Source organism: Amphiura filiformis, chromosome 8 (genome assembly GCF_039555335.1).
Source record: "Amphiura filiformis chromosome 8, Afil_fr2py, whole genome shotgun sequence".
Classification (NCBI taxonomy): Eukaryota; Metazoa; Echinodermata; class Ophiuroidea; order Amphilepidida; family Amphiuridae; genus Amphiura; species Amphiura filiformis.
Genome location: NC_092635.1, coordinates 64,639,628 through 64,653,536, shown reverse-complemented (window position 1 = coordinate 64,653,536; position 13,909 = coordinate 64,639,628). Strand labels below are relative to the sequence as shown.

The window sequence follows — 13,909 nt, the reverse complement described above, 5'->3', positions numbered from 1 at the left end:
GTTAAAAAAAGGCTGCTTAAAATTATTCAATCTCTACCATCTGTGGTACACTTGTTAAAATTGAAGAGAACTACAACTTTTGCTTCAAATATACCAGTGCTAAGGTGAGTTATGACCCGCAATGTGTGTTTGAGTGCAAGATTCCATTTTGTAGAGTGACTTAGGCCCATGTAATGTTTACAATCATAATATTACTTTGCAAGCTCACATCATCAGTGGCATAAAACAATGACTCAGTGCCAGATAGAGAAGACATCAGTATGGTGCTAGGGTACTGGTCGGAATAGGCACCTGGATCAGGTAAGCTTACGGTGTGTGTGTGTGGGGGGGGGGGGGGGGGCAGGCTAAGCTTATGATTTCAATACTGGTAGCCCATGTAATGTTTACAATCATAATATGTATCATCAATGGTATGCAATGACTCAGTGCCATATGGAGAAGAGATCAGTATGGTGATACTCTGGGCTAGGGCACTGGTTGGAGCTCATAAAATGGGCCAGTGGATCAGGTAAGTTGGGGGTGGGGTAGGCTTAAGATTTCACTATAGGCCATATAATTCAACACTTATAATCAGGCTTTGTGGTCATGTTTTTCTTTGTTTCTGTGTGTCTGCCTGGCTGCTTGTCCCTCTTGACTGTAAACTGATGTAAGCCTAAGTCTTGGTGAACTTTTAACATGGTAATCATATTGCTATCTTCAGTAGATAGCAGATGTCAGAGACACACTGATTCTGCTTGAAGTTGAATTGAAAAATTTTCAACCAGCTTTCTTGCTCAAATTATGCTCAAAATAAGTTAAATAGATTAAAATAGTCTGAAACTAAGGACAATCAGAAACATGTTGGATCAATAACTGCAATGGGTACTAGTCAATGACTCTCCATATAGGCTAGACTATGCCATAGTCGAATTTTGATAAAAATATGTTATTATTAGTCATGATGAACCCATTTCGTTGAACTCAAAATTATACTGATGTTTATTAAAATTAAAGTATTCAATAGTAAAATGGTCATAAAGAGTTAAAAATATCAGACGATTAGTGACAATGAAAGTAATTGAATGCAACATTATCTTGCATAATTATAACGGCTCACTTTAATACTGAACAATTCTGATTTTGGAATCTACCAGTTTATTGATAGCGAACCCCAAATTTCGACTATGAACTTTGAATTGTAAGCAGAACTTTACCCCTGGACTTTGCTCTCTAAAAACACACTGTCAAGCATACTTGTGTATCAGTCCATTAACCACAAGTACGCAGCTAGATGTTTGATGAGAGATTAACTTTCAGCGTCAACACAAAAGCGCCGCAAATACCACAGACAGTTGTTTACGGTGTAGTTAATGGTAATGGCGCGGGCCCAGACGATTTAAAACATAGCGAGGTATGGGCGACCAATCACAAGGCAGATCCATTTAAAGATGCATTACATCATGGCCAATTTTAGTTAGGCCAGAAATTGGCCTAACTCTCCATAGAGTCCTGTGTTAAAAATCTTAACCGCAAGGCAATGTCAATAGTCCACTTGGGAAGCTAACAAACAGTAGGGTGACTGATCAGATGTGAAAATCTATCAATTGTGCACACATTAATTAAATCAGAGTTTTAAGCTTAAATACAATATCCAGAGTATATACAATGGGCAAGTGGACTACGGGGTAGTCTACATATAGGCCTACATTTATTGTAATCTGATCTCCTTCTTTACATTCAATGCTTGCTTACATTCATTTGTGTTCAGAAGTTGTGTTCACATTTTGAGTTACACCCAGCGCTAGCATAATTACTTACGCTAACATTGATAGAAATTCCAAATATTTATACCCGCATGCATTCTGTCTATACTATACTATACTATATACTATACTATGCAGGCACTTTTATAGCGCTCTTACAAAGAAAACTATGTATCACAGCGCTTTACAAAAGAAAATAAAGAAGAAAAAAACATACAAGAACAAACAACAAATCAAATATCAAATAAATGAGTCTTTAGATTAGACCGGAAGCTTGCCAGCGTTGGAGAGTGGCGGATATGGCGAGGGAGTTTGTTCCAAAGAAAAGGTCCTGCTACAGAGAAGGCTTTATCATCAGATATACGTCTAGCCCTTTTCTATTCACAGATTATCCATTGTATTTCTTTTGTTTAAGGTTGGCTGCCCCAACCATTACCTAGAGTAATGGAGGTGGCTAGCTGCCCAGAGACCATTATCAACACAATAGCTCAAGATAACGGTCTCGGGCTGCGAGCTAAACAAAAGGAATACCATGGACATTCTAGAAACACTATGGAAAGGATCACAACATACATGTAGAATCTGAGTTCGTTACTAGTCTCAGGTAGACTTAGAAAACAAATGCATTTACAGCTCAATTTAAATGCAAATGTTACATGGCAAGAGAAAATTATATAGAGGGCTACTGCAGTCCGTATAACATTAACAATACTATTTTATAGAACACCACTGGTGCTCAATTAATAAAGATAGTTAAATTTATGCAAATTAAAATTTAATTAGCATAACGAGGTAATACTCATAAATGAAAAGTAACCGTTTTGTTGAATGTATACTCAGTACATGTATAATAAACTTGCCATTAGTTTCTAGAAGGAATCTGTCTTTATCCTTGCCCAACCCAAAAACGCTCAACGGTCCATGCTAATTAGCTACTAGGCAAGAACCCCCGGGATACTACCCGACCAGGGGAGCTTCGCAACTAACCCACGGTACTCATTACAAGTCAAGAGGCTGGGAGTGCAAAGCCTTACTGTGACCTACCCATAATGGGGAGCACCATTGGACACACGTTACTAGGTGCAGGGCTATGACACTCTATTCACGTGGTTTCTTTTCCAACGCTAAAAGATTACGAATTTTGGTGGTTTGTAAATGAAAAGTGTCCGCACTATCGATTGATTACGTAACTGTTATGAATAATTTATTAGTTTTTCAATGCAATCGCCTCGACCCATTAATACATTATTATCTGTATTTATCAAAGTACTTGGAATAGCAATCTGGTGAGTTCACTGAACTACGCCCAAATACTGATGGAGTTTTAATGGCGCTAATCCTCTCCATACACAGATGAACAAATACAATAGGAGAAGGTCAACACATATGACCTCCTATATGACATGTTATATGAGATGTACAACAACCTGAATATCATAAAGATCAGTGTTCGTTTGTGCATATGAACTGCATATTTACAATACTAAATATTACTCGTTATATATTATGTCAAATATTGGTATTATGACAACACGGTATATACATTGTATATAAAACGACTAATAGATCCTACTATCATGGCGTCAGGTCATTGGTTCATCATATCCCGTATGTTTCTTAAAATTCATTCATATTTGAGACACATTTCTGTGCCCATTTTATAGGCGTACAGGTGGATCCGGTTTTTTTTTGTCATTTTCATTTCTTTTTTATGAAAGAATTAAGGTTTTCCACTGCACGGAGGCCACTATGTGATACTAATTTAATGCTATTTGTAAATGAATGCGGATTCCCGGTTGTTGTTTTTCCACAGTGTGGCAACTGTCCACCCATCCAGACAACATCATCACATAATAAAACGTCTGTATTTGTAATGATGAGTAAATATTAAACTGAACTTTGCCTTGGAACATTGTGTAAGACGGTGTAAGATTTTGTGGGCGCCCTCAACATTATTATCCTCTTTGTATCCGTAAATGACATGGCATAGACTGTGTGAATTCTATGAAGACTACTTATACATGGGGTCATATCCATGGACACAAGTAACGATAATTGACAACACGATACGCGACTGTATTTAGAGAGGCTAACCACTAATAATTAATAATGCCAGGTAGGGCCTACTCCTGGGCGACTTCGTGTGGGCAAGGGCGCTTGGGGCGGTGACCAAATGAGTCTCAAATTTCACCGGGAGGGGGAGGGCACTCAAGTATGATAATGTAGGCCTATACGCATGTGTGGCCAACTTTTTTAAACACCCCCCTAAAACGAGTTTTACCCTACCAGCAAATTTATGATCAATAGGCCTAAGCTAAATGAAGTTTTGGATGAGAAAACGGACATTTTGATGAGAAACGGCCAAAATGGTGAGAATTTAAATTTTCTCATTCTTTTGGATGAGAAACTTCCTGGTGTGTGTGTCAATCATTATTGTCTTATTAAAATCCGGGACTTTGGTTGACCTGTGCTAGACTCCAGCATATGTTAATGACCTTAAAGACAGTTGTGGTAACACCATGGTCGCAGACCTGCAAAAAGCTCAAAAACAGATAGTAATGAAACCAGTTTTTATTTTCCTTGCTCTAGCGAGTTCACAGAGAAGGTGTTTCTAGTACAATGCAGCGTCGGACTCTAGCTGAGAGGGTAGCCTGAGTCCAAACGGACTCCAAGAAGGGCTCTCCATACACAAATGAACAAACACAAAGGAAAGTAGTCTCCTCCGTGACCAGCTTGATTTCGATGGAGCCGAAACCAAATTGGCTGCAGAGGAGGCGGGTAATTTTGCCATGCAAATGAGGTGAGTGCCCTCTCAAGAATAACTACTCTCTGCTAGGTGTTTCAAATATCTGGTTACTCACATTTTTCTAAAATATAAATTTCATGGTGTTGAAACCCTAGAACAAACGTTGACAACTCTTTGCATTATTCACTAATCATTTGAATAACAACGGTCACGGGTGAATACACTCCAGCGGATTAAAACCTACCAAACCACTTCAAATACAAATGTAAATTGAGATCAATAACTATTATTGATTTGATAATGCTGGCGTCTGAGGTGTTAGTGTTTTTAATTCAAGAAAGTACAGTTTGGCATTAAACTTATTTTTAAACAATTATATATACATATTTTGATGCAAACAATTTAATTTTGCTCAATGTTAGTCACCAGTCATGAACAACACACCCATTATTTCTGATAATGGTCTGTTTCTCACCCTTTATCTACTACTTAGAGTGCGTGTATGCGGAACAATGAGAAGCCTGGTGTCCTGGGCAGAGCGTAATCCACTTCTACTGGGAATGTAAGGCTGAATGAGTTCAGTGATGTATGATGGTGATGTTGTTGAATCCATGAAACATTTGTAGACAATGGTTAACAGCTTGAAATGGATGCGACTAGGTATTGGTAACCAGTGGAGTTCACGAAGGAGAGGTGTGGCATGATCATACTTTTTTGCCTTGAAGATGAGCTTGGCAGCACGGTTCTGTAGACGTTGGAGTCTGTTTGAGTCTTTCGATGTAATACCATAAAGCAGGGAGTTGGCATAATCAAGCCTAGATGTTATAATGGCTCGAACTGCATCTTGACAGGCAGCTTGGTCTAGAAACATTCGGATACGCGCTAAGTTGCGGAGGTGGAAGCTTATTGAACGGCATATCGAAGAGACCTGGTTTGACATTGATAACGTTTTGTCAAACACAACAAAACACAACACCAAGGTTCTTTATGGTAGTAGATGGAACAATAACATCAGATCCAATATTCAGCCTCACCTCTGATATAGAGTGCTCGAATCGTGGGCTGGATATGACAAAGAACTCAGTTTTTGTTTTTTTTAATTGAAGCATGTTGCGGTCCATCCAAAGTTTGATATCCATGATGCAATTAGTGAGAGTGCTCAGTGCATTGTCCAGTTCAGATTTATTGCGTGGACTGAATGGAATGTACAGTTGTATGTCGTCGGCATAGAAGTGGTATTTTACATCCTTATGAACGCTGATGATGTTGGCAAAAGGATGAGTGTAGAACGAGAATGACTGTGGGCCGATTACAGAGCCTTGTGGCAGGCCGAAGTTCAAAGTTTGCGAATCAGATAGTACACCGGCAACCTTCACTCTGTTTGTGTGATTACTCAGGTATGACTTAAACCAGTCACAAACATTACCACAAATACCAAAAACACTAGTCAACCTGTTTAACAGAACATCATGATCAATGGTGTCAAAAGCACGCCCGACAGGTCGAAAGCAACACCAGGAAGACAGCCTGTTGATTGTCAATATAACTCATGATGTCGCTCTTGACTCTCAGCAAGGCTGTCTCCGTGCTATGGCCCGGCCTGTAGGCGGACTGATACATTCAGGGCTAGCGCTAAAACTACAAAGGCCCTAGAGCCCATATGTGGTACACTTATGGGCCCTACCCAGAGAAGTGCCTTTTGCCCATCTTGGCCCCAGAGGTCAAAGGTCACGGGCCCCAGGGGCCCAAATGTGAAAATACAAAGCACGCATTTCTCATCAAATGAAGCAGCCTCAGGGCCCTGAGTTGGTACACTGATAGCCCTAGGGGTACTCTATATTTACAAATATACAAGAGCCCCATATGTTATGTTAAAATATGGTGCAACAGATTGACAAGCCTAGCTCTAAAAGTACAAGATCACTAGGGCTCATACGTTCCATTTGTATGGGCCCTAAGTCGTAGATGTGCCTTTTGCCCATTTTGGTCTCAGATGTACAAGGCTAGGGGCCCCAAGGGCCTAAATGTTAAAAGGGCCGACCGTTTCTCAGCAAATAAAGTAGCTACAAGGTTCAGATTTGGTACACAGATAGGTCTTTAGTATTATATTGTCATATGTATATATATAACTCCCATATATGTCACATAATATGGGCCCCAGGGCCCCAAACGCTAAAACATAGGGCCGGCCGTTACTCAGTAAATAGAGCAGCTACAATGCCAGCTAATGCCCAGCTTAAGTGTACTGATAACACTTGAGAATTATACTTCAACATATGTAAATGAGCCCCATAAGTCAAATGTTATGGGCCCCAGGGCCCCAAATGTTAAAACAAAGAGCCGGCCGTTTCTCATCAGCGTCAGGGCTCAGAATTTGTACACAGATTGCACCTGAGAATTACATTGTTATATGTACATATGAGCCCCATATGTCACATAATATGGGCCCCAGGGCCCCAACGCTAAAACATAGGGCCGGCCGTTACTCAGTAAATAAAGCAGCTACAGTGCCCAGCTTGAGTCTACTGAGAGCACCAGAGAATTATACTTCAATATATGTTCATGAGCCTCATAAGTCAAATACTATGGGCCCCAGGGCCCAAAATGTTAAAACAAAGGACCGGTCGTTTCTCATCAAATTAAGCAGCTTCAGGGCTCAGAGTTTGTACACAGATTGCACCTGAGAATTATATTGTTACTAACACCCAACCCATACACGTAGGACTAAACAGATCCACACAGAATAGCGTAATTATAATATAGATGACATCAACGTTAAGGCTATCAAATTACATACCCATTGGCTGTTCCATTTAATTTAAATACTCCCTCTGAAATGGCCCCAAAATAGGCTGTTCCATTTAATTTACATACTCCCTCTGAAATGGCTGTTCCATTTAATTTACATACTCCCTCTGGAATAGTTTTCCCCTAATCATATTGCATAGCCTCACTGTGAATAAGAGAGACTGACAACAGCAACCTATGGAGAGTAAGAGAGCGCCTTCCTGGGAGGGGACTTTTTACAATTTCTTTATTTTAAGTGCTATGAGAGTGCAACCTACATTAAATTAAAGCTTGTGACTTGGACTTTCACTTTTTACACATTTTCCGTCCAATTGGGCGACTTTTTACAATTTCTTTATTTTAAGTCCTCAGCAAAATAAGGACTGTAAGTTTGGGTACACCGATAACATGCGGGTATAGCCGTATTTGTGTACAAATATATAGCCTTCTAGTTTCGCTATTCCTACCGATTGTCACACCTAGCCTACTCCTAGAACTACGCCGACCAGTTCCACCAAGCATTCACTTCTGGTCGGCATAAACATCGGCTACAACTTCCAGTGTTTCTGTGACCTTTTTCAACCACGCAATATGTAATGTCTTAATTCCGACCATCAAAAGGTCAAACTTACACCGGGTGCCAGGAGTAGCGTTCACATTGCAATTTTCGCCTGGCGGAGGTTACACCCAGCTCTCTACTCCTGACTTTTGTTAGGAGTAAATCGTCGGACGTACGCTTGGCGGAACTTACGCTGACCACGTTCACACTGCCGCTACTCCTGGCAGCGCCTACCGCTACTCCTAGTAACTTGCGCCGACCAATTTCCGCCGGGCGTACGTCCGACAATGTGAACACAACTAGAGAAGGGGGAAGCTCCTGGATCTACCCTTGTCATCACCACCATCATCAAAATAATTGGCTTACCTTGTATGCATACGCCAAATGCCATGTAACATTCACCATCTGCCCAGGTATAAATGCTGTCAATGGACTCCCAGGATCTGTGTACAGAAAACATGCAATATTTCATGTTTGATTTGTGTTTTTCCTCAACACCCCCCCATCCTGAATCAGGCTTTGCCGTTTAAGGAGAGCTAGAGCGATTGCTCCCCATCACTCCCCATAAAGCTGAGGAGAGCTTTTTATTGCTCACCTACCTTTGGTGTAACAATAATAACCACATATATACACACATACAGTACAGTGAAAATGCTCTCCTGTTGCACTCAAGGAGAGCGATTAAAAGCTCCTCTGCAAATTTTAAACAGCAAAGCTATCCTGTCCATTTTTACTTCCATTCATTTAATTCATTTTGTTTCATCCATTCACTATATTATTTGTGGCAGTGTATCTGCTATTAATAGATACATATGCATATTCTTCCAGTGGCAAAATTTGGTGGTGGCGAGGGCATATGCCTGGGTACCTGGGGGGGCACCAAAAAAAAATTAAATTCTGGTTTTTACACGATTGTAATGTACTTTAGTCAATGAAGATACTCTGCAAAAATCAAGACTTTAGGTCCTGTAGTTTTGTCAAAATCCAAGATTTTGAATAAAACGATGGAACCGTCGTTTTATTATTATTACGATGGAAATATTAGTCGAACATGTATGCACGGTACGTACACGGCGTGCGTGATACACATACACACACACCCAGTGGATCGTACTGTATTACAACCACAGGAGTAACATGCATGGGGCATAGCCAGTGGGGGAAGGCAAATCCCCCATAAGAAATTTTTCGGGCAAAGAGTAATGTGCCCTTAAAAAATCACTAAAAATGGGACAAAGAATAAATAGGACAAATAGGGACAAAATTTGGCTTTGCCCCTCACACAGGGCACACCGTCGGCGTCCCATACGATAAATATAAATTTAATACTCCGTTAGTGAGCGACAGGCGAGTGGTAGTTGGTATTTCACTGAACGCAAGAAAAGGAGTTCTATCTGATTGGCTAGCAATCGATCGCTTAGGTCGCTCAGTAGTCAACTACAAACTCATGCATTCAATTCGATTGAAATCGATTATTCTATTATTGACGAAGACAAAGAGCGTGATAGTGTGTCAATAATGTACATTGTATTGCACCTGGCTTTACCAGCATTCCTTTATAAAATAATTTTCTCAAAGAGTTGAATATTATCAAAATTTTTACCCAGGATTTCAAATTTTTTACCCGCAAATTGCAGTTAAACATATCCACAGCAAAATACCGGTCCTCACTAATTAGTACATTTAATTTCCAGTTAGTACATTTAAACGAAACCTGTGATTTACGTGACAACAAATAAAATTTTCTTACAATAGAAATATCATATGGGATACTGATATGGTAGGCCGCAACCGCCACGACGTGGAGCTGCTACGCGTAGCTGACTTTTTGTTCCGTGGAGCCAAATTGACCAATCATGTTAGAGTTTTTCATTACTCGGAGGTAAAACTGACCAATCAAGTACGACTTACTCATTACGTGAAGCGAATTTAGTCATTAAGAATTTGCCAGACGAGCTTCACGTAGTTGCAAGATATCCTCGGTCACGATAGTTATGATTCAAAAAGTAATTTATGAAAAGTACGAACCGACTTATTATTAAGATGGACATGCACTCACAAGAAACTCATACAGTATTGTACACAACTATATAGCTAGGCAGAGTGGTGGTAAACCATGCACACAATTCAGGCTGATTTGTACATCTTGCGCGGCGTGGCCTCATGGAATTCGACCTTCAGCAAACCAGTTCGGATTTACTTTATATACTAGTAGTAGGCCATACATACTGTAGTTACGGTACTGCCCGTTTTCCTATACACAATACTCAGTGCGCTCACCATTGACGCGTGACCTAGTGTATGTTAGAAGTATTATGCCATTGCCTATATGACGTCACTGTGTAAAAAATAACCAGTCAATATTTAAAGTATTCTCTGAAATTCTAGAAAATATAGTTTTGTAACATGTCCTAAATTTTTAGCTAATTTAGGTGTTTGGAAATATTGGTACTTTTGTGTTTTAGGAAGGATATGTAAACGACAGATAACACCAAAAATATGAACAAATTATTTCTAAACCGTGTTAAGTCTGCAAACCATTATGCTTCTCATTTTCAAGAACGCTGGTTAACAATAAGCAGACTATTGTCTCATTTCAGTAAACAAAAGCCCAGACAGTATTGTTACCTTTATGCGTTATTTTATAATCATTCACCCAACTGAAACTATAATACCAGCTCATTGTTCATTGCACAGGTAAAACAGACACAAGTGCAGTGTGTATTTAACCAGAGAAGATCTGATGTAACATAGTTGAGCTGTTTTCATTGAGTGTTATCTTGGTTTAATAGCTTTTAATGGGGTTTAAGTCCTTCAAAGGTCGTGGTGAATTCTACTGTAGACATGACTGCATCATGATTATTTTAAAGTCAACAACATTCAACAATATGATCACCGTGATAGTATGACAGTATCAGTACCGTGGGTGTCAGTGATCCTGGCCTGACACAGTAGACAAACAAACAAACACGCCACACACATGGCACATGCATGCAAGGTAACATTGACTATACACTAATCAAACAATGGTATTGATCCTGTACAACTGTTTGTGGTTTATTTACATTCGATTCATTTAAAATCCACATAGTAAACATTAATTTTGGCAAGAGTTTTCTCTCTCTGGAACGATGATGCATCAACTGGCTCCGCGTAATGAAAAGATCTAACATGATTGGTCAATTTAGCTCCGCGGCGAAAAGTAAGCTACGCGTAGCAGCTCCACGTTAGGCGGTTACGGCCAGCCATATACTGATCATGCGAAAATCGTAAAACATAGAATAGAAACAGTGTGGCCGGCTCTCAAAATCTCAAATTGTATGCATAGCCTGAGTCGCACGGCCTATCTCAAACAAAATAGCTCAAAATCACCATGCGTAGTTGTTGAAAAACGTGATGATTTATCGTACTACCACGGCAATTTTTAACACGAAGATATAGGGATGTCGACGGTGTGCAGGGTTGCCTATTGATCAGTTAAGCTCAGTTATATCATCCTCAATATCATCATCATGGTTTGTGCAATTATCATCATCGTCATCATCATCATTATCATTGTCATCATCATCGTCATCATCATTGTTGTCATCATCATCATCACCATCATCATTGTCATCATCATCATTATTGTCATCATCATCATCATTATCATCGTTATCATCGTCATCATCATCATCATCGTCATCGTCATCATCATCATCATCATCATCATCATCATCATCATCATCATCATCATCATCATCATCATCATCATCATCATCATAATCATCGTCATCATCATCATCTACTTACTTGATTGCATTCCACACATCATCATCATCATCATCATAATCATCGTCATCATCATCATCTACTTACTTGATTGCATTCCACAAGCTCCAGTAGTGCGAACATTATCCAAGAAATCCACATCATATTTCCTCGCTGAAGGAAACGTAAATCTGACATGAGCTGAACACAGGACCACTAAACTGGCGCCAAATAAAAGTTTCACAATCATCATGGTGACTGGATGGGAAACTACACATGCGGTTATTGTGGTGGGGATTGGTTCACTTTGGTGCCCAAACTGGTGATGGTGCCGACAAATCACGAATTCCTTAAATGTCTGATGATGATATTCTGTCACTTTCCCACAGGCTCTAAAACTGTTCAACACTGTGTTAGTGTTTACTACTCAATGTCAGTCGATGAAATAAAATGAAGCATCCAGCATTTTTCTACTATTCAGCTGAGTCTGCGTAATTAATTTATATCGAATTTTTCTAAATGTTTTCCCTGCAGTGTTTCAGTCATTTTGAGTGCAGGGGAAATTGGCAGTTTTCAGAGTGCTAGCACGCCATCAATGTTTCCAATAGGTATTTTTAGTCCCGGATATTTAGTGAAAGTTTCAAAAGAGGGGGTAATATAGTGGGTGAGGTAACTTTCTGTGTGAATATAAGTTAAGGGCGTATACCACCAAATAACTTCTCCATTGAAAAGTACGTAAAAATCAACTTTTTTAACCGGCATTTTTAACCACGCATGACAATATTTTTCACTTTTGTACGTCATCCCTGTATTAATTAAGGACTGAATTTTAATTCAAGCTTCTATTTTGGTGAACTGTACAGATTCAATTTTTTATTAAAAAATGTTGAAGTGATGCATAGTGCAGTTATGCTGCACAGCAAACATATTCGACCTTTGCAGTACTTAAACCTGGTTAACAGGAAACTACTCCAGCAAAATTAATCGATAAAGTATAGTCTATCATCCACATTGAATGGGGACTGCACTTATGCCCAAATATGGCACTTGCCAATCAATAATCACCCACTTGAAATTCCCTGACTCCATCTACTGCTAATATTGGTGTTGAAGAAGTAGCTACCAATTGCTGCTTGTTGCTATGTTAGCCATCTACTGCTGATATTGGTGTTGATGAAGTAGCTTCCTTTTGCTGATTGTATTAATGAAGTAGCTTCCAATAGTTCATTGGCGCTAAGGTACGAGGGCCGGTCAAAATGTTCGTAGAACTCGGTATGCTACTTTGTCGCACGGTATTTAATTTGGTCTCATTTGAAAGCTTGTTCCTTCAAAACATTACTGCCAAGATATCATATTTTTGCATCACTGTATATTGGCAAGAAAACTCTTCAGAGGAAGCCTACCTCCATGAATTCACAGGTACTACCAGAAGTGAATAAAGGGTCATCATGGAAATTTCTCCTGACGGTGGTGAAAACTCAAATAAACTTTATGTACAGTTGTTGTAAATGGTAATGAAGTCCTTGGTATTCAACAGCAACAAAATGGTTCTTAGAGTTCAAGAATGGAATGGGCATCTTTGAAGATCATCCAAGGTCCAAAAGACTTGCTGACGTCACTACTAATGATATACGCGCGGGTACGGTAGCATTGATAATGAATAAAGAGCCAAATAAGAAAGATGAGCCACAAAATATGACAACTCTGATGAATGTGATGAATGTCTTCTAGATGGGGTCCCGGAATCTTCATGTACAAAATTGATACCAGTTGAGATATTCAGGTCTACACCTTCTATACACTTAGAATGATGACCAAGGCTAGTTTAAGCTATATGTAGCTAAAGGTGATAAGACATACATTAATCACTGGAATTATGAGTGAATTTAGTGGACGCACCTGGATCTCACACCCCTAAGAAAATCATCACTTGGTCACCGTAGTGCAAGGTCTTCATCGCTGTTTCTCAGATCCAGGGATAGACTTGATGACAGATCATTTGCCAAATGAAAGTACAATCATAGGCATATATAATACAATTTTGATAACAAAATTGAGGCAAGCCATCATGTGAATAAGGTTGATGGTAGGAATGTGGCTGTTCTCGGATTGTGTCCTGTACGCTATTCTTAGTTTGTCAAGCTGCCATTCACGATAGAGGAGTCAGTAAATTCAAGTAACCATATTGTGGTCCAGGCATGGCCTCCAGTCAGTGAACCCCATTTTAGAATTTTAAGTCATACCTTCATAATATCAGGTTTGCTGGTGATCAATGCTGGTGAGACTTCACTGAAGAGTGGCTCAAGGAGCTATTGGAAGACTTCC

General features: G+C 39.6%; 1 protein-coding gene across 1 annotated transcript; it reads right to left on the bottom strand.

Annotated features, from left to right (window-relative positions):
• Window positions 1–4,966: 4,966 nt before the first annotated feature.
• Window positions 4,967–5,359, bottom strand: LOC140159660 (uncharacterized). The gene has a single exon (XM_072183155.1). The coding sequence runs from the start codon at window positions 5,357–5,359 to the stop codon at window positions 4,967–4,969; it is 393 nt and encodes a 130-aa protein (XP_072039256.1).
• Between the last annotated feature and the right edge of the window lie 8,550 nt (window positions 5,360–13,909).

Bases quoted from the DNA above. Each gene is read 5' to 3' on its own strand.
- LOC140159660 (XM_072183155.1), bottom strand. From the start codon at position 5,359: ATGTTTCTAGACCAAGCTGCCTGTCAAGATGCAGTTCGAGCCATTATA.